The 21,699-nt window shown below is 38.9% G+C and overlaps 1 protein-coding gene across 1 annotated transcript in view; it reads left to right on the top strand.

The window, feature by feature from the left end:
• igsf9bb (immunoglobulin superfamily, member 9Bb) overlaps positions 1-21,699 on the top strand; it is a 390,832-nt gene that overhangs the window by 256,822 nt on the left and 112,311 nt on the right. Inside the window, exon 6 of the mRNA XM_069896285.1 lies at positions 2,345-2,486. Within this exon, the coding sequence (XP_069752386.1) occupies positions 2,345-2,486 (142 nt within the window). The remainder of the gene's footprint in view (positions 1-2,344; positions 2,487-21,699) is intronic.

Genomic DNA, 21,699 nt, shown 5'->3' with positions numbered 1-21,699 from the left:
CTTACACAAACTTATGGAATAATACACTTCATTGTATGTTGTCTGGGGAAATTGGCAACACCTGTGGAAGGAAATGGACAGTTGACATTTCAGGTCAAGATACTTCATCTACACTGAAAGAGCAGAGGGGAGATAGCCAGTTTAAAGAGGTGAGGGGTGTTACAAGAGTTGGCAAATGCCAAGTGGATCCAGATGAGGAGGAGTTGATTGGGAGATAGAATCAGATGGAAGAGGGGGAGGGAAAGGTGGAGATAATAACTGAGAGTTTATGTGGAGGCAACAAAGGCTTGAAAACTATAGAATTGGACAGAAAATGAAGGTGAAGAGTGAAACCAATTAAGAATAGGATAGTGGGAAAATGGAAACAGTAAGGGTTGAGCGTAGTGTTTAAGCTGGTCTCCACCAGTATTTATGAGTTTATTTCTCAGGATATGTATGTCACAGCAAACCTGCTTGGTCTACAGGAGTAGGCGTGAACCCATGAACATGCAAACATGAGGAAAGATTAAAAAAAACCCATCAAGCATCAGGGTTATAGAGGCTTTCACAATGCACTCCAATTCCTGCTGAAGTGTTGTCAATTCATTAGATTCTCCACTGGAGCTAACTCATTTTTATCCTTGGGTTCTGAAAAAAGTAGCTAAAGAGATTGTGGAAGTATTAGTAATGATATGCAAAGAATCAATAAATTCTGGCATTGTCCCATTGTTTAAAAAGGGAGGGAGGCAACATAAAGGAATTTATAGACCTGTTAGCCTAACATGTGTGATTGGGAAATTGTTGGAGTTGATTGTCAAGGATGAGGTTATGGAGGATTTGGAGGCACATGACAAAGTTAGCATGTTTCCCTGAGGAAAAATGTTGCCTAACAAACCTACTGCGACTTTTTTTGAGGAAACCACAAGCAGGCTAGACAAAAGGAGATGCTGTGGATGTTAAATATTTGGATTTTCAAAAGGCTTTTAACAAGATGGCACACATGAGGCTGCTTAACAAGATGGGTGCCCATGGAATTATAGGAAGCGATACAAGCATGGGTAGAGTATTGGTTGATTGTCAAGAAGCAGAGAGTTTGAACATTCTGGTTGGCTACCGGTTACGAGCAGGAACTACAATGCCACCCCCCCCCCCCCCCAGTCAGTGCTCGGTAATTTTACGCAGAAGGTGTGGCACAATAAAGGTGCAATATTTCTGCCTGGAAGATGCTGTGGAAAAGGAGCTTTTGTGAGGAACAGATTCATCTTTAATAATATTGGGGGAGGGGGAGGGGTTGGGTGAATGAATTAGTTGTTGTTTATGCTTTTAGGATATCAAATGGAATAAATATGTTGAAGTGTGGGAAGATTCAGACGCAGGCTACTTTCAAGATTAGACATCAGAAAAATAAAACTAAAAAAATGTACAGGTAAACAGAAATTTGAACAAAGTGTTCTGATCATTCTTTTCAACATGAACACAGTCAATGCCATTATGAGTCTGTGTGCCTTCATACTTAAAACAACATTCCACAGTGCATAGCAGTAGGACTGAATTTTAACCAAGGAAGGACAATGGGTAGACAATGAACTGAGTCCAGAATGAAGGTCAGCAATTTAAATATTTTAGAGAGGTTAACGGCTTAGGTTTAACATGCTTGTAAGATTTTGTTAATAAATTCCCACAATGCTTATTAGGTCCAGAAGGACAAAAATGAAATCTATACTTCAAAGCTTCCTGGCAATTACCTCTCGTAAATTACAAGACCAGGTTGAAAATTATCCTCCGTTTCTCTGCTAATAGGCAATTAAAAATCTCTGTCCAAAATGGTGCCAGTCTGCCTTTAAGAATAAGTTTCCTTTAATAAAGCAGCCCCTAATTCAGATCCTCTGATGGACAGGTCATTCTCTCCTGCCTGGTGGAGAGGTTATGATAATAAAGTATCATCCAAAGGAGATGTTAAACTCCTAACTATCTAATGGATTTTGCTGTATATTTTGAAGAGATGCTATGCTGTGATTTGTGGACTTCTCAAGTGAAAAGAACCAGAGTTCAGCAGCAAGAAGTCCACTTATCAGCTGTGAGATCAAATGCTGATCATTGAAAGGGCAAGGCAAGGACAGGATTTTTTTTAAATTAATCGAACTTGCTCTCACAAGGACAGTCTACTAACCTAATGCAATGTTGCAAAAGTATTGCTGTGGTCTGCACATACAGAGCACGAGAATGATCAACTAAACATTTAAGTCTTGTCAGGTCTGCCTTCTTGTTTGCTGCACTCTACTGCTTGAATAGTGTGCTGATCTGATTCTGCTGTAAGATTACCTCTGGAGTAATTAGCAGACTAATTCTTTCACTTGTCTTTCAGGCCCACCTTTTATCATCTCTCCACCGGAAAATATAACAGTGAACATATCCCAAGATGCCTTCTTCACCTGCCAAGCAGAAGCAAGTCCCGAAAACCTAACATACACTTGGCTTTGGGAAGATGAAAATGTCTTCTTTAAGGGGTAAAGTCATGACTGTATTTTATTTAAATGTACTGGTTGACAGGGTGGCTTACTCAAGCCACTGCTAAACTACATTGTGATAATGCATATCCTTGGGAACTGTCTTTGTTTGCTCAATCTCCAGTTATTCTTTCCCGTGAGATGCCAATTATTTGTTCACAATTTAAATTAATTGTTTTGATTAATTGATAGAATGTAACTTGTACAGGTTTTCTGACCTTATAAAGCTCAGTTAGGAAATGAGATGCAGAAAATAAGCATTCAGGTGCAGCAAGTAACTGAAAAGATAATGAAATATTGGTTTTGTCAAGGGACCTGGAATATATAAAGATGGAAGTCTTGTTGAGATTATACAATTGTTTGGTAAGACCACATTTGAAGTACTGGATGCAATGTTGATCTCTACACGGAATGAAATATTACTTAGCAATGGCAAAGTGCAGCATTGATTCACTGGATTGAATCGTGGTGTCAGGGTTTTGGCCAAAGAAGAAAGCAAGAAAGATTAGCAATGGGGAATTTCATGAAGGCATCTACATCCAACCATGTAAAAGCTAGGTTTTACAAAACAAACTGTGCCTCATAAAAATATGATTGTCTGCATTCAGGAGGGATCCCGGCTCATAATTTAATATTAATGCAGAGATAATATTTTTGGCTCAGGTTGTGGCAACATCAGATGATGTATAATTTGGCAGTGAGAGAGTATCCACTAACTGCTCATCATGTGAGTTATCAAATCCAAGGCTGACCCTTTATTCAAATGGTTGAGACAATCAATACATCCACTTTAGAGCCGGGAATTATTCATTGCTCATCAGTCAGACCTGGGAACTTTAGATTGGATGTTCTGCATTGAGCAAGTCTATTGTTTTACCTTCTCCATTTGTTAATAATTAGTTACTTTTGATACCATTAAACATGGTTTGACAGTGCAATCAATAAAGGTGAGATTAAAAATGATGGTTGCACTGTTATTACATTGTTTTAAGTTCTGCTCCCTCACTGGATACTAAATGTTTGGTCATCATTGTGTTATTTTATTAATATGAGTTTTCACAAATTTAGATCTGGTATTCTCTTCACGAGTCTCGGGGAAGGTTTACGTTATGTGTTCTTTTCGATATTATTGTAAAAGTGTTCCTTATGAATATGCTTGCAATGTGCAGATCAACAAAGAATAATTTGTTTAGTGGAGTTAAGCAGGAAGGTCTGCAGATGCTGTGATTGTAGTTTAAAAGTGCTGGAAACACAAGAAGTCGCACAGCGTCCATATGAAGCAAAGATATATGACTAACGTTTCAGGCCTGAGCCTTTTGTCAAGGTACCTGCTAAGAGCAGATAGGCACCTGAATAAAATGGTGCGGGAAGGAGGGAAGAAGGTCCGGAGGAGGAGCACAGGCCAACAGGCAAAAGGTTATCAGTGGATATGGGGGTTAGGGCGGAAGAGAAAAACGCTGAGTGAGTTAGCTCTCTGAATGGAGAAGGAAGAGGGTGGGGAAGTGGAGGAAAGGAGATGGAGGAATAGAGAGAGAGAGAGAAAAGGGAGAGGCCTAATGGAAATCAGAGAAGTTGATGTTAATGCCATCTGGTTGGAGAATGCTGTTCCTTGGATTTGTGGGTGGCCTCAGTTTGGCAGTGCATGAGGCTGTGGACAGACATGTCCGTGTGGGAATGGAGTATGGAATTAAAATGAGCTTTTGTTAACTTATTTTATAATTTAGACTGGCAAGGCCAACATTTACTCCCCTTGAGTAGTTGTTGCTGATCTCTGTAGTGTAATCAATGACCACCCACAGACACGAAGCAAGCACTCAAAGGCTTTATTAATCAGAAAACCCAGGCAAGCTTCTACGTGCTACTGGCTCATATCCAAGGCAGGTATGAGGGAAGAGACAAGGGCTCTCAGTCTTTATTAGGGGATCTTATATGGAGGGGCAACAAGTACAGAAGGTGGGCCAGACCAATGAGGACATTCCAGAGTACCATGTTCCACCACAATCTCTCTTCTTGATTTACTGCAGTTCTGGCTCAGGAGCCCCCACTGTAAGCATGAGTAAGGGATTCCAGCATGTGGACACATTGATAATGGAGTCTCCAAATCTGCTTGTTGATGAGCCTATAGGTTCCCATATTACCCGTTACAATTAATTTTCTTAGTGGTAAAGGTCACAGGTTAGGGAAGTGCTGTCAAAAGTCTGTGCAAAAACATCTCATTGTACAAAGGGCAATAAATAAATGAATTGACTATCCCTGCAGTAAAATAATAAATCAGTCCATCAGTAAATACAGCGGGCTACTGTTAATGGCAGTCTACCTTCACAACTTAAGAGAGGTATCATTGATTGTCTCGAGAAATGGTTTCGTTGAATTGACAGCATATAACTTATGCATGTGTGCTGAGGATACAAAACTCAATGAGAAAGTGGGATGGGAAAAAATAAACATTGAAAGCTTTGACCTACAGCCTCATGTTCAGCAACAATGTGTGTGGCCACTTGCCAGACATCAGCAAGTATGCACAGTGAGTGAAAATAAATGACTATAGATTCGAGAAATCTGAAATAAAGCAGAAAATGCTGGAAAATCTCAACTAATCAGGCAGCATCTGTGGAAAAAGAAACTGAGCAGAAATGACAAATCTTCTGATGATGGGTGTTTAACCTGAAACACTATCTTGTTCACATACTGTCCGACTGGCTCAGGGTTTCCAGTATTGTCTGATTTTATAGTGAGCATACACACACTCCTTCCTCACAATCAGTAACAATTGTTACTGGATGTATCAATTATCGATCATGAACCGATTGGAGCATCTTGTTACACTTGGCAGCAGTTGTCACATCGTCATATTATCTTATATAAATATCCATGAATTGGAGACTAGTATGTGCCCATCCCACTGGGAATGGGATAAAACCAGCTCACAAAATAAAAGCCTTACTCTTATCAGATTCTATGAGAAAATGAAATGCCCAGGAGAAAACCCAGTGAACCTTCCACAGATTGCATTATTATATCATATCTGACCAACATTCCTTAAATCAATTAAATGCAAATAAAACTGTAGATTTCTGCCTTATCACAGTTTGATGGAGCAGTGTATTGCAAGATAGTGGTTTCATTATCCTTTACTTTCCCACTCTACCACCTGAACAAAATATATTGATCATGAGTAACCGCTTCTCAATCCACTGTGTTTCCATATCCATTGTGTATTGTGATTTATATTTATTTTCATGTAGCATTTCACATCTCACTGGCCCTGTTCAAATAATGTCATTATTGGAAGAACTGATACACCACTCTATCTTTTCTTGCCTTCATTGCTTCATGAAATTGATGTTGGAGCAGGCAAGCTGAGCCAAAGATAATACAAGAGGAATCTCCTTAAAGCACAGGAAGTTCCATTTATTCCACAATTCATTTCTCAGTGCATTTACCAGTAGTAAATTGAAGATGTACTGTATGACTGACTGTGTTCCTCATCTCTTGAGACATTTGGCCTTTCAAGACTATGGTGGTTATAAATAAGCATTTATGTCAGCCCTATTCCTCCTCTTCTTTTCCTGTAACCTATTGCACATGTCCACCAACTCCCTCTGCTTCTCCTGCCATCTATCTATATCTGGGGTGATTTAGAGCACCCTACTACTTGGGATGTGATAGGAAACCACGGTACGTGGGGTCTACCCACGGAGTCACGGAGACTAATTGAGTGGGGTATTGAGTACAAAAGAGGACAGCATGGTTAGTGTGGCGGTCATCCCCACACCATTTCAGTGCCAATGCTGCAGGATTGAATCCCGCACTATCTGTAAGGTGTTTGTGTGTTCTCCCCATGTCTGCGTCATTTTCCTCCTGATGCTCTGGTTTCCTCCCACTTCTAAAGACGTATGGGATTTTTAGGTTAATTAGCAGGGGCTCCTAGGCCAGAAGGGACTGTTACTGTGCTGTAACTCTAAATATTTTTTTAAAAATAAAAATTAAATTAAAATCATGATTAAACTACACATGACATTTATCAGACTATATGTGGAGCACTGGGTATAATTCTGGTCACCCAGAAAAAGGAAGGATATCAGTAGTTGGAAGGGGGTGCAGAGGAGATTCACCAAGATGTTGTGAGGACTGGATGGCTTGAGTTACACAGAGAAGCTAGATGGTCTTGGTCTTTATTCTCTGGCATAGGAGGCTAAGGGTTGATCTTAGAGTGGTCTATAAAATCATGAGGGGTAAAGAATGTTCACAGTTTTTTCACCAGGTCAGGTTTTTCAGGAAGTAGAGGGCCTTGGTTTAGGACAAGAGGGGAGATTTAGGAGGGATCTGATGGGCAAATATTTTCACCCAAAGGGTGGTCTGTATCTGGACTGAGCTGCCAGAAGGAACTATAGAGGGAGGCAAGCGGGTTGAGCCCAGAATGCTAGCATGGACAAGTTGGGCCAAATGGCCTGTTCCTACTGCATGACTCAATAATAATGGATGGCATTGGAGGTATGCTGCAGCAGCAGTAACTGTATGTCTGAACATACAGCAGACTTCTGCTCATGTCAGGGAAAGGATATTCAGCAGAATATTTTCGTGCAGCTGCAGTGTTCACGGCAGTCCTATGAGCAATATAGAGTCATGGAGAGAATCGGCAGGTTAAGAGGCCTCTCGACCCTCTGCGTCTACACCAATCAGAATTTATTGTCATGAATAGGCCACAAAATTCAGAGTCTTGCGGCATTATCAGAATGCAAAAATTCATATTATAACCATCTTTCAACATTACTATAAATTAAAAATTAAAAATAGTAGTGCACATAAAGTAAGGCAGTGTCTTTGCTTCAATGATTATTCAGGAATCTGATGGCAGAGGGGAAGAAGCTGTCCTTGTGCCGCTGAATGCTTGTTTTCAGGCTCCTGTACACTTTTCCTGGTGGTAGCAGAGTGAAGAGGGCATGCCTGGTGGTGGGGGTCCTTGAGGATAGAAGCTGCTTTCATCCACCATAAATCTACACTCAATCTGTTTTAATACCCTTTTTATTCTCCTCAAATTATCAACAGCTCCACTCAGATTATATTGCTCATCAAACACTAAATTTAAATTACAAATTTTATTTACAACACAGCAGAAGCCAATTCTAGCCATTTAAACCCGTTCTGTCCAATTAAACCTAAATTAACCTACAACCCCGTGCACTTTTGGAGAGTGGGAAGAAACCAGAGCACCCAGAGGAAATCCACGCAGACAGACAGCGCTGGATTCGAACCCAGGTCGGTGGCACTGTAATAGCATCACGCCAACTGCTATGCTAATCTGCTGCTTTCTAGGGGCAATTTACAGTGGCCAATTAACCTGACATCATTGAGATGTGGGAAGAAAACAGAGCACCATATGGCCGTAGAGAGAAACTCCACACATGCAGGCACCCGAGGTCAGGATTGATCCCAGGTCTTTTGTTCTTGGAGACCACAGCCCTGCCAACTGTGTCATCTCTTTATCCAACCTCCGTGATATTTTGTTATTTTGACAGTGAGCAGGTAAAGGCTGAAAACTTCCGATAGCAAGGAGGTTTTAAGGAGAGCTCATTTTGGAGTCCTCTGACGATTTGCTATATTTGCTTTTAGTTTGGCTCTCCGGAGCATTGTCCTCTCAAATAATAGATTACTGTTGTTCTTAGAAATGTTGATGAGTCGGAGTACAGATATTATGAGCAGTCTGAAATTTTGCTCAATCGTTCTCCACATCCCTTCTAATTTCCATTTTGCTAAATGAGCTAATTAAAAGTTTTTGTTCTGCTAATGGCATTCAAAATTGTAACAAGAGAGTTATTCACAATTAAAGGTTGATCTGACATTAAAAAAAATGCACCTAATTTGTACTGGAAACCAAATGCTGCAGAGAAATAGAAATGTGTGCTAAACAAACTCAGTTAAGTAGCAGTAAAGATAGAAATTTAAGAGGCAAAGTATAACATGTTCCATATTTAATAATCCTAACCAAAGATGAATTTCTCCTCCCATCACAATTGCTCCACAGCAGATGCAATCTCACTGGTTCTCCACTCCGCTCTGGATCACCTAAGCAACAGCAACATGTACATCAGGCTACGTTTCATTGACTATAGATTTTAACACCATCATGCTCTCAGTACTGGTCAGCAAGCCTCAAAACCTGGGCCTCTGCACTTCCCTCTGCAACTGAATCCTTGATTTCCTCAGCAGAAGATCATAGTCAGTACGAATCAGAAACAACGTCTCCTCCTCATTGACAATTAACACAGGCGCACCTCCAGGGTGCATGCTTTACCCACAGCTCTACTCGCTCTACACCCATGACTCTATGGTGACATTTACATATGACACCACGAGGCAGCAACGAGGAAGCGTGCAGGAGTGAGACATGTTGAGTGGTGTCACAACAACAATCTTGCACTCATTGTTAGCAAAACTAAGGAACTGGTTGTGAACTTCGGGAATCGAGAGAACACAAGTGAGTCTTCATTGAGGGGTCAGCAGTAGAAAGGGTGAAGAACTTCAAATTTATGGGTTTCAACATTTCTGAAAATCTGTCCTGGGGCTTCCATGTCAAGGCCGCCATGAAGAAAGCTCGCCGGCATCTGTACTTGGTGAGGAGTTTGAGGGGATTTGATACATCACCAAAGACTCTTGCAAATTTAAACAGGTGTACCGTCATTGTCTGATGTGGAGGTGCCAATGCACACGACAGGAAAAGACTACAGACTGTTGTGAACTTGGCCGGCACCATCATCGGTATTGTTATGTCTCTGTGTTATTGGAAGGCTTCTTAAAATAACTTAGAGATGAAAGATTTAAATAACAAAAGAAGACTTTACTTACTGATGCCTTCCTCCATCTCAGGAAACTGTTCACATACACTCATATACATATACATATGCCCCACAGTGGTGCACTACAGTGAGAAGAGTGTATTCTTACACATTTACAAAATAGTTCAATTATCCTGACTATATAAAAGGCATCAATCTTCATTCCATCAAGGACATTGACAAGAGGTGGTGTCTTAAGAAAGCAGCCTCTGTCTTCAAAGACCCTCTCCACCCAGTTCATGCCCTCTTCTCACTGCTAGAATTAGGAAGGAGGTACAGGAGCTTCAAGATGAACACTAATGGTACAAAAACAGCTTTTTTCCCTCTTCCATCAGATTTCTGAATGGACAATAAACCACATACCCTACCTCACTTTCATTTCTTTTGTACTTTTTCAAAAAAATGTAATTTTATAGCAATAATGCTGTCACAAAACAATGAATTGCACAACATGTACATGACAATACATTCTGATTTGTAGACTTTCCTCTCTATTTTGGACAATATATATCCAGTTGCTGGTGGGCACAACTTCACAATATAAATCTCCCTCACTAACCCAGTAATCAAGGAGAGATATTTTTCATTAATTGAATAACCAACAAACACTTGAATCCCTTCAAAAAATTTTTCCCGACAAACAGCCCACTTAAGCAGCCCACTGACTGAAAAACCCTGCATCATCAGGCAGCTCAGATACTCTCGGGGATGAAAGACACAGGTCAAAGCACAGTACACAGAGATACCATTGTGGATCGAAGAGCGGTCCACCTGTTCTACAAATGCATAATGCAAAATTTTCTAAGGTGTTTTGGAGCATTAGATCTCTGACTTCCACTAAGGAGTGGATTGATGGCCAACATGTGATGGACTGAAGGGCCTGTTTCTGCACTATATGACTATGATTATATCTGAGGAGGCTATTCTGAGTTAACTCTCTCCCAAATATCCCTGAAAATTACAGTCTGTGTTATAGAGGCATTCTAGCAAGTTAGATTGCATAATGAAGAATCCTGAAATAGGCATGTGCTCTGTTCTCCCTTTCCCCAAAAGAAAACTATAAACACGGTATTTAAAATATTGGCGACAGTAAGATGGTGGGCTAATTGCTTCCTCTTGCTGGGATAAATTTTGAGCATGTACCTTGATGAAGGGCTCAAACCCAAAACACTGGTTATGTATTTTTATCTTTACTATATAAATCTCAACATTTGACCTGCTGAGTTTCTCCAGTATTGTGTTTTTACTTCAAGCACAGACTTTTGTGTTTTACTCGGAGTGAATATTAACCCAGGGGATGCCTAGCAGATTGGTGACAAGCTTGTCAGGCCACAGTGGCATCAGTTGCTGAAGTCAGATTAAGGGTTGCTTTACTCACACCTTTAAATCTCCAATGCAATAAACTTTGATTATGTATTGAAAAAGAAATAAGTTAATTATTATACAACGGAGTCAAAGCTGATAATTTACCCCTAGAGCCTATCATTTTATTTTTCTTTATCCATAACTTCATTAAATGTTTTAGTATAGGCACATTATATTGTTGTAACAAATTTATATTCCACCTAAACAAAAACTGATGTATTTCAAATTCAGAAATACTTGCCATCTCAATTTTAGCCCAACTAGGAGGCCGTACCAAATCCATCAATGAACTAATAAATTTAAGTTGGGCTGCCTCATAATAATTTTGAAAATGTGGTAAACGTAGTCCCCCTAACTCATATTTCCAAGTTAATTTATTCAAAGCTACTCTCGAAAATTTACCCCTCCATAAAAACTCCCTAACCATTTTATTTAAATCTCAAAAAAAATTTTTATCAAGTAAATACGGAATAGATTGAAATGAATATCGTCTATGCGGAAAGATATTCATCTTAATTGTATTTATCCTTCCCATTAAATTAATGGGTAAATCTTTCCATTTAATCAAATCAGTTTTAATTTTTTTCATTAACGGAGCATAATTTAATTTATATAAAGATTGATAATTAACATTCAAAATTATACCCAGATATTTAATTTGATCAGTCCAAATTCAAATTAATAATATTCTTATAAACTGAATAATCTCCTTCACTTACCGGTAATATTTCACTTTTTTACCCAATAAACTTTATATCCAGAAAGACATCCATATTTTGTTTAAACATTCCTTCAAATGAAAAAGTGACTGAGCTGGGTTTATTAAATACACCAATATATCATCAGCAAATAAATTAATTTTATACTCCTCATCTAAAACTTTCATACCTTGTATCTGTGTATTTTGTCTTATCAACTGTGCTAAAGGTTCAATCACTAACGCAAACAAAGCTGGTGATAAAGGACAACCTTGACGAGTTGATCGAGTTAACTTAAAAGATTACAAAATCAAACCATTCATCAATACTCTAGCTACCGGTTTACTATATAGAGCCCTAATCCAACCAATAAAAGAAGGACCAAACTTAAATTTCTCCAAAACTTTAAACAAAACATTCCATTCAACTCTTTCAAATGCTTTTTCTGCATCCAGGGATATCACCATTGGATGATCTAAAGATTGTCGAAATCTATTAATCAAACTAGTCACGCGCAAAATGTTATCTGAAGCATATCTATTCTTTATAAAACCTGTTTGATCAATATGAATCAACTTTGGTAAAAATTTAGCCAATCTATTTAAAGGTGTGAAAAATTTGGGAGATTGTTTTAAAGAGGGTAAGTTTTTGTCTTTTAATCAGATGAGGGAAGATTTTGGTATTGATAAGAATTCTTTATTTCTTTATTATCAAATTTGATCTTGGGTAAAATGTATGTTTGGTAGAGATATGATTTTACCTAAAATGACTAAATTTGAGACTTTTCTTAGGAAGGTACCAGAGAAGGGTTATATTTCATTTATGTATCAAATACTACAGGATGGTATGGATAAAAAGGGTTGGGATAGATCTAAAATTAAATGGGAAGCGGATATTGGTTTTATTTTTCCTGAAGATGATTGGTTAGATATCTGTTATGATAGTGTAACTAGATTAATAAATGCACGTTATGCAATGATTAATTACAATTTTTTACATCATTTATATTTGACATCTGAAAAATTTAAAAAATATGGTTTTAATGAATTAGATTTGTGTTTTAGATGTGGTGATATGGTTGGAATTTTTTTTCATGCTGTTTGGTTATGTATACATATACAATCTTTTTGGAAGAAAATTCAGTCATTTTTAGAATATCTGTATAAGATTAAAATAGTTTTAGATCCAACAATGTTTTTACTGGGTAGTTTGCAACCTCTGAAAGGTTTGGGATTAGATAAATTCCATCTTGCTTTTGTATATTTAGCTTTATCCTTAGTGAAAAAATGTATTGCTAGTACGTGGAAAGATACAAATATGATTGATATTAATAGATGGCATAATGAGAAATATTGTTTAATAATGGAAAAAAATTATAATTATAATTTTTTTATTAATGTGGCTGTTATACTCAGAATATTTACATTTCAATTTATATTGATTAGATTTTAATATGTATATTTAATTCTTTTTTTTAATGTTCTTTCTTTTTTCTTTTATTATGACTCTCCTTAAGAGAGTTGGCTGAGGGGGGGGGGTTCTTTTCTTTTTTTCTATGTATCTATATATATATATATATATATATATATATATATAAAACATTCATGTTCATGTTTAATTGCTGTATATGTCATATATTATTTGTTTTTTGAACGAATAAATAAAATTTATAAAAAAAAGGGTTGCTTTACTCTCCAACCAGGTTCTCCCACATATGACATTGCATGTCAGTGAAGCACAAAGCTGGCCCATAGCGATTGGCAATCACGTTTCTATGAAATTGAACCTGATCCCCTGAGAGTGTCTGCTCTAGTATTTTGTAAAGGTGCTTTATATTACAATGACTGTTAAGTGATAGCCTGCGGGGCAGAAGTAACACCAAGATTCAAGTGAAGCTTCAGGCATTGTTACTGTTGCAGTATTTTGCATTGTGCACTCATTAATATTAATAAGTAAACTGCAATGTTAGAATAATTCCTGATTCTCAGCTGTAATCTATGTGAGGCACTCGGCCCTCCCTCAAGAAGGAATTCAAAGATATAAATGTCCCCCCTCCCCGCTAGCCTGGTCTCAATTCCTTCTCACTACTACCTTCAGGCTGAAGGTACAGCAGGCCAAAAATCAGAATCAGAATGTATTGTCATGGACAAGTCATGAAATTTGGTGCTCTGCGGCAGCATCACATTGCAAACATTCATATTATAACCATCTTACAACATCACTATAAATATAAAAAAATAGTAGTGTACAAAAAGTAAAGCTGTGTCTTTGGTTCATTGATCATTCAGGAATCTGATGGCAGCGGGGAAGAAGCTGTACTTGTGCCGTTGAGTGCTCATCTTTAGGCTCCTGCCCCTTTTTCTCCAATGGTAGCAGAGTGAAGAGGGCATGGCCTGGGTGATGGGGTCTTTGAGGATAGTGGCTGCATTTTTTAAGACACCGCCTCATGTAGATGTCCTTGATGGAGTGAAGCCTGCTTCCTGTGATGTCACAGGCCGAGTTAACAACCCTCTGGAATTGGCATCTCCATACCAGGCAGTGATCCAATCAGCCAGAATGCACTCTATGGTACACCTGTAGACGTTTATGAGAGTCTTCGGTGAAATAATGAACCTCCTTAGACACCTCACAAAGTATAGCTGCTGGCAAGCCTTCTTTGTGATTGCATCAATATGGAGGCACCAGGACAGATCCTTGGAGATGTTGATTAACCAGGAATTTTAAGTTCATAACCCTTTCCACTACTGAGCCCTCGATGAGGACTGGCACTTGTTCCCCTGACTTCCTCTTGGAATCCATAACCATCTCTTGGTTTTGCTGACATTGAGCGCAAGGTTGTTGTCATTACACTATTCAACGAACTGATCTATCTCCATCCTGTACTTTTCCTCATTGCTGTTTGTGATTCTACTGACAACTGTGGTCAGCAAATTGTTGATACCATTGGAATTGTGCCTGGCCACACAGTCATGGGTGTATAATGAGTAGAGCAGTGGGCTAAGCACGCATCCTTTGCGTATTAATAGCCCGTGAAGAGGAGACTTGTTTCCAATTCATACTGACTGTGGTCTTCCGATTAGAAAGTTTCAGAGGTGAGTACAGAGGCCTAGAGTTTGTAGCTTTTTGACTAGCACAGAGGGAATAATGATATTGAAGGCCGAGATGTAGTTGATGAAGAGCAGCTGTATGTATGAATTGCTTTTTTCGAGGTGATCCAGAGCTGAGTGGAGAGCGATTGTGATGATAGGTGAATTGCAGCATGTCCACATTTTTGCTTAGACACGTGTTAATTCTGTCCATGACCAGCCTGTCAAAGTTCTACTCTTCTTGGGTACCGGAATGATTAACTCTCCTTTTGATGTAGGTGGGAACTTCTGACGGCAGCAGTAAGCCTTGCGAGGGTTCACCCTTTTGAATGATGTTCTGACATCACCCTCAGAGACAGATATCACAGGGTCCTCAGCCTTTTCAGGGATTCTAGTAGGCACTGTTTGATTCTTCTCAAAGTGGGTTTTGAAGGTGTTCACCTCATCCGATAATGAATCTTCAGAATTATCTATAGTGTTCACCCTCGCTTTGTAGCAGTAATGGCCTGCACTGCTTGTTACAGCTGGCACTTATCTGTCTCTATCTCAAGCTTCCTCCAGAATTGCCACTTTACTTCAGAGATAGCCTTCTGCAGGTCGTACCTGGACTTCTTGTAAAGAAATGTAAACAATTTAGGAAGTGCAATACAGAAATAAATATGTAATAACAAATAATGGGGAAAGTAAGAGTCCTTAAATGAGTTTGTGTTTAGGAATCTGATGATGGAGGGGTAACAACTGTTCTTATACTTAGTGGAATGAGTCTTCTGGCACCTATACCTCTTTTCTGATATTACTGAGTGGGTGTGGAACCTTGATGATTGCTGCTGCTCTTCAACAGTAGTGTTCCATGCAGATTTTCTTGATGGAAGGAGTGTTTTGCTTGAAATGTACTGGGTTGTGTTCATTCCCTTTTGCAAGGCTTTCCACTCAGAGGCTTTGGTGCTCCCATTCCAAGCCGCAATGCAGCCAACCAGTACCACACCTCTGTAGAAGTTTGGCAACATTTTCAATGTCATACCAAACCTCTGCAAACTGCTGAAAAAGTAGAGACGCTGACATGCTTTCTTCACAATGACATTTGTGTGCTGGGTCCAAAATACTGACTCAGAGGAATTTAAATTTGCTCACTCTCTACACCTCTGATTCCCCAATGATCAGTGGATCGAACACCTCTGGCTTTCCTCTCCTAAAGCCCACCATCAGCTCCTTCATTTTGGTGACATTGAGTGCGAGATTGTTGATGGTGCTCCATTCAGTTAAGTTTTCAATCTCCCTTCTGTATACTATTTTCCCCCCTTTTGTACAACTCATTACTGTGATATCTACAGCAAACTTGTAGATGGTGTTATTGTCAGACTGAGCCACACAATCATAGGTGTAAAACAAGTAGATCGAGAGGGTTAAGAATGCAGCCAGGTTGTGCTCTGGTACTGAAGGAGATTGTGGAGAGATGATCTTCCCAATCTTCACTGATTGTGGTCTGGAGGTGAGGAAATCCAGGAAGCAATTACAGAGTCGGGTAATAAGACCCAGATCTTGGTGTTTGTTGATCAGTTTTGAGGGGATGATGTTTTTGAATGCCGAAATGTACTTTTTTTAAAACTTTATTTATTCGTTCAAAATACAAAATAGTAGATAACATATACAACAATTAAGCATAAACATGAACATTTTTTTTTATATATATAGAAAAAGAAGAAAAGAAAAGAACCCCCCCCCACTTCAGCCAGCTCTCCTAGGGAGAGCCATAAAGAAAAAAAAATTAAGGAAAAATTAAACATACATATCAAGATCTAATCAACATAAATTCAAATGTAAATATTCTGAATATAACAACCACTTATTAATTTTTTAAATTTGTAATTATTACAAAAATATATATTTTTTCCATGATTAAACAATATTTCATCTCGTTATGCCATCTATTAATATCATTCATATTTGTATCTTTCCACGTACTAGCAATACATCTTTTCGCTACAGATAAAGCTAAATGTACAATAGCAAGTTGAAATTTATCTAATCCCAAACCTTTCAGAGGTTGCAAACTGCCCAGTAAAAATATTATCAGATCTAAAGGTATTTTAATCTTATACAGGTATTCTAAAAACAATTGAATTTTCTTCCAAAAAGATTATATATTTTTTTTTAAAAATATATTTATATATATATTTACACATGACCAGACAACGTGAAAAAAAAGTTCCAACAGAATTACCACATCTAAAACACAAATCTGATTCATGAAAACCATACTTTTTTATAATTTTTCAGGTGTTAAGTATAATTAATGTAGAAAATTATAATTAATCATTGCATAACGTGCATTTATCAATCTCGTTACACTGTCATGACAGATATCTAACCAATCATCCTCGGAAAAAAATAAAACCAATATCCGCTTCCCATTTACTTTTGGATTTATCCCAACCCTTTTTATCCATACCATCCTGTAGTATTTGATACATAGATGAACTATAACCCTTCTCTGGTACCTTCATAAGAAAAGTCTCAAATTTAGTCATTTCAGGTAAAATCATATCTCTATGTAAAAAGCAACATCAATTTTCATTTTCTTAATATATGCCAAGACTCGCTTACACTTGATTGGACTGTTTAAACCTCAAACATTAAAAGTAGCAAACTCAACTTTGACATATCTACTAATATTACTAAATACCAATAATATCTTTATATGAAAACTCAAATCAACGTATATAGGCCTTCCAATAGGAGAAAAAAGTCACAAATTAAAAGCTAACTAAAATGAAAATAAAAAGAAATAAAGAAAAAAATATCCCCCCCCAAAAAAAACTACCAAAAGGTAGTAATCCCTAAACAAAAATTGTGTGTGGGTCACCCACCAGTGGCTGATGACTAGTAGAACTTAGAGCAAATCTCTTCCTCCCCATCTGAACAAAGAATAACATCAAAATATCATAATAACATAAAAAGTAAAATAAGAATAAGAAAATTCTTTTATTCATCCAAGAGATTCCAAACTCGGAGATCCCATTTCAAAAGAAGTTGGACTCTTTCCATTCCTGTTTTTCCCATTTCTTCCATTTCCAGAACAACCAGATTTTTCTTTAGGAGACAATGGTGGACTACGTCTTTGTCCTCGTATATCTGGCAATGAATCAGCAAAAATCATTGCTTCACGATCATTCTCAATAAACCGAGATTGATAGTCTCCATAAAACACCTTCAACACTGCCGGGTAGCGAAAAGTAGACTTACAACCTTTACGCCACAAAACTTCATTAACTGGATTAAATTGACGTCGACGTTGAATGACTTCTTGATTCAAATCAGGATTTTAAAAAACTCTGCTATTCTGAATCAATAACGGAATTTGTCGTCGTCTCGCATTTTGCACTGCCAGTTGAAGTATTGCTTCTCTGTCCAAATAATTCAAACATCGAATTATTACAGGTCTCGGTGGTTGACCAGGTAAAGGTGTTCTTCTTGAAGCTCTATGAGCTCTTTCCAATACCAAGCCTCCAGAAAAAAATTCTTGCCCTAGTACTTGTGGGATCCAGTCTTTAAAAAAATGAAGAGGATCTTGTCCTTCCATACCTTCTGGCAAACCAATGATTTTCACATTATTCCTTCTGCTTTGATTCTCCAAGTAGTCTATTTTCCTCTCTAGCTCCATCTCACGTTCTTACAATTCTATAACTGATTTTTCAACCTTCAACACTTTTTCTGTTAGAAACCACTTGCTGTTTACATTCCAAAAAAGCAGACTGAAATTTTTTTAAAATCTTCACAAGATGCTTCCACAGGTGTTTTAATTGTATTCAATTCTGAACTTATATTAGCATTCATTTGGGCCATCTCATTCAGTAAGTGTTGAATGACAGCGTTTAACTGCATATATTGTAGCTCAGAAAAGCTCAGCCCTGCTTTCTCTGACGTAGTGGCAGATCCAGGTAACTGCAGCTCCTGCTGCAACTCAATGAAAGGCATTTTAGAGGTTTTACTGCGGGTCTGGACTCCCAGCGACAGCACCCCGACTTCCTCAGGGGGTCGCCGCTGGTCTCCCCCCGCAGCTCGTTGTTTTTTCACAAAATCACGGAGGAAATCAAAATCTTCAGGTTGGAATGCTGCCTGAAGCATTTCAGACAATGGAGTCGTCTTCCTGCGTGCTCCCTCTGTTAAAATCGAAAGGCTTCCAGAATCAGGATCCACTTCTTGGGAACACGCACCTTCCTCCAGAGAATGGGTAATTCCAGCGCTATCCTTCACTTGGAGAGTAGTAGACATTTTTTTTTCAGCTCCCACAGGTAGTCTTTGTAGTTTAGGCACTGAAGAAATTAAACCTGAGGCTGTAGCAAGTTGTTTAGGCCCCAAATCTTCAGTACTTCAAAAATGTAACTTCTTCTGCACTTGAGGTTTAATCTTTTTACCATTAATAGCCATAATAGTTCCTTAATATTTAAACTAAAATTTAAGAAGTTTAAACTTGAAAACAAAGGGTTAAAAGGGTACTTAAAAGTCCGGCCAGAGAGGTTGAGATTACACCTCTAGACACCCCCTGCTGAACTGTACTTGATAAGGGGCATCCTGATGTATGCATATTTGTTGTCCAGGTGTTCCAAAGCTTTGTATAGAGGCAGTGAGATGGCATCTGCCGTAGACCTTTTGCTATGATAGGCGAATTGGAACAGATCCATGTCACCACTGGAAAGGTGCTGATATGCTTCAACCCCAATCTCTCAAAACACTTCATCACTGTAGATGTGAGTGCCAGTAGTAAATTAGGCTGGTTACCATATACATCTTGGGCACAGGTACGAATGATGCCTGTGTGAAGCAGGTTGGTACCACACCATGCAGTGTGAGATATTGAAGATATCCATGAATACACTGGCCAGGAGGTCAGCACAGGATTTAAGTTCTTGGTCAGGTACTCCATCCAGACCAGATGCTTTCTTTGAACTCATTCTCCAGAAGGCAACCCACATGTTATCTTTGGATACTGAGAGAAAAGGATCAGCAGGAGACATGGGGAGGTGCAGTGTTCTTCCTTATTTGGGTGGTCAAATCGGCATTGAGTTCATCTGGGAGTGAAGCTTTGCTGTCTCCTACTGCATCAGATTTGGTTTCATAGCAGATTATGTCATTTAGGCCCAGCCAGAGCTGTCAGATATCCTTTTTTCGTCTGGGATCCCACGTCACCCAGAGATGGCATTTTGTAAGTTGTATCTGCTCCTTGTATAATGTTCTGGATCTCCAGACTTAAATGCCTTTAATCAAGCTCTCAGCAAGTTCTGGATTTCATTGTTTGCCCAGGGCTTCTGGTTAGGGAAAAATTTGGTGGGGACACACTCATCAATAGCTGTTTTGATAAAGTCTGTTATAACCCTGGTGTAATCATTCAGATCCTCAGCTGAATTTTTGAACACTGACCAGTCCACTCACTCAAAGCAGTCCTGTAACCATTCTTCAGTCTCCCACCAACACCTTCTGGCTGTCCTGATCTCTGGAGCCTCTTTTTTTAGGCTCTGTCTGTGTAAAGGCAGAAAGAATACAGCCAGGTGATCTGACTTGTCCAAGTGCAGTCTAGGGAAAGAATGGTAGGTCTTACTTATCTGGTGTAGCAGTGATCAAGTATGTTGGGACCTCTGGTACAGTGCATTACATGCTGGTGTTAATTGGGCATGGTTTTCTTGAGACAGGCTTGGTTAAAGTTGCCGAGTTAGATTTGTAGTTTATTGACCACATCATGCAGCTTTGCAGGTGTCTGTTTGTAATCAGCATCGAGAGGGATATAAACTCCAGTAACAATGACTGATGAGAACTCTTATGGTAGATAGAACAGTCTGCATTGAATCAAGATTTTATCTAAGGCAGTGGAGCAGGAGATCGACATAACCCCAGCATCTGTGCACCAGCTAAAAAGCACATGCCACCTCCACTCTCTTTGCCAGAATCTCAGTTCCAATCCAGACTGTGAATGGTGAAACCCCCTGGTCAGTCAAAATGTCTGGTGTGTTCTCTGTTTGCCAGGGTCTCATGTAGCCAATAATTAAGATTTGTCTCAATTATCTCCAATAAAGCAGTCTTGCCCTAAGGTCGTTAATTTTGGGGGTTTTTTTTATATAACTGCACATGTGCTAGTAGGGGAGGTCTCAGACCCCTGCACTTCATTCTGTTTTGGATCCCGGCACTCACCCCATGTTTCCGGCCTTGACCTTGGTGCTGGCCTCAGCCTTTAAGATCTCTGCATTCCAGCTGGCCTGACTCAGCTGTTGCCCACGAAAATTGAAGAATATTAATGTGGTTCAACAGCTGACCATTGAGAAGAAGACTGCATGTAACCGAGTATAGTGCAAGGAGACCAAAAGGTGAATATTTAAAAGGAAAGGAAGATGGGATCTCTGGAGCTGGCTGAAAGTCTCTGTTAACCACTAGCACCATATTTTTCCAGATGAAGGAATTCCACATTACTCCCTGAAATGTGCATTCACTGTTAGAAAATTTTCAAGATGCACATTGAGCAAAGAACCCATTCTTATTGATGCAAAAGTCTGCCTCTTCCATCCCTGATGGACGGATGAGTTCAGTGAATGGTTGTCTGAATTCCTGGAAGCCAGAAATGGTTTCAAATGCCAATGTTTGAGAAACAACCTGTTTCCTGACTAAATCAAAGTCAGGGGACTCATGGCTACACTTGCACAGCAATGGGAAGACCTCTGAATTGTAGTAGGTAGCAAATTGTGAGATGGGGCAAAGATCTGCTGCAGCTGCTTGGAAAGATCTATTTGTAAAGAAGTGAGTGATGACCTGATGTTGACCTTTAATGAGAGAACAATTCAAGCATGAAAGTGTGATTATAAAGTCTTCCCATGGTACCTCAATATTGTAGTGATGACAGTCTTGGAAAACCTGAACTTGCTCTCATCAAAGTCCAAAAGATGACCTGGTGTTCATGAAGACTCTGTGGGAGTAATCTCTTCACTGATGGTCTTGCCTTTAACTTTTGTGTGGTTCCTGATCCCAGCCCTGAGTGGCCATTTATGGCCATAATAATGACTGATCAGATGGAGTACATTGAGTGGAGTCACTACAAAACCACAATGACCACGTCAGTAGTTACCCGTTAGATATATTATTCCCTGTTAATTAAAATCACCTCTGCAGAACTTAGAAAGAGCCTGAAGTCAGTTCTGAAGCTGTCAATCAAGTCTCTCAGTATCAATCGGAAGTCCCTTTAAAA

This window comes from Narcine bancroftii, chromosome 8 (genome assembly GCF_036971445.1).
Source record: "Narcine bancroftii isolate sNarBan1 chromosome 8, sNarBan1.hap1, whole genome shotgun sequence".
Lineage (NCBI taxonomy): Eukaryota > Metazoa > Chordata > Chondrichthyes > Torpediniformes > Narcinidae > Narcine > Narcine bancroftii.
The sequence above is the reverse complement of the archived record's forward strand: the minus strand, read 5'-3'. Positions and strand labels throughout refer to the sequence as shown.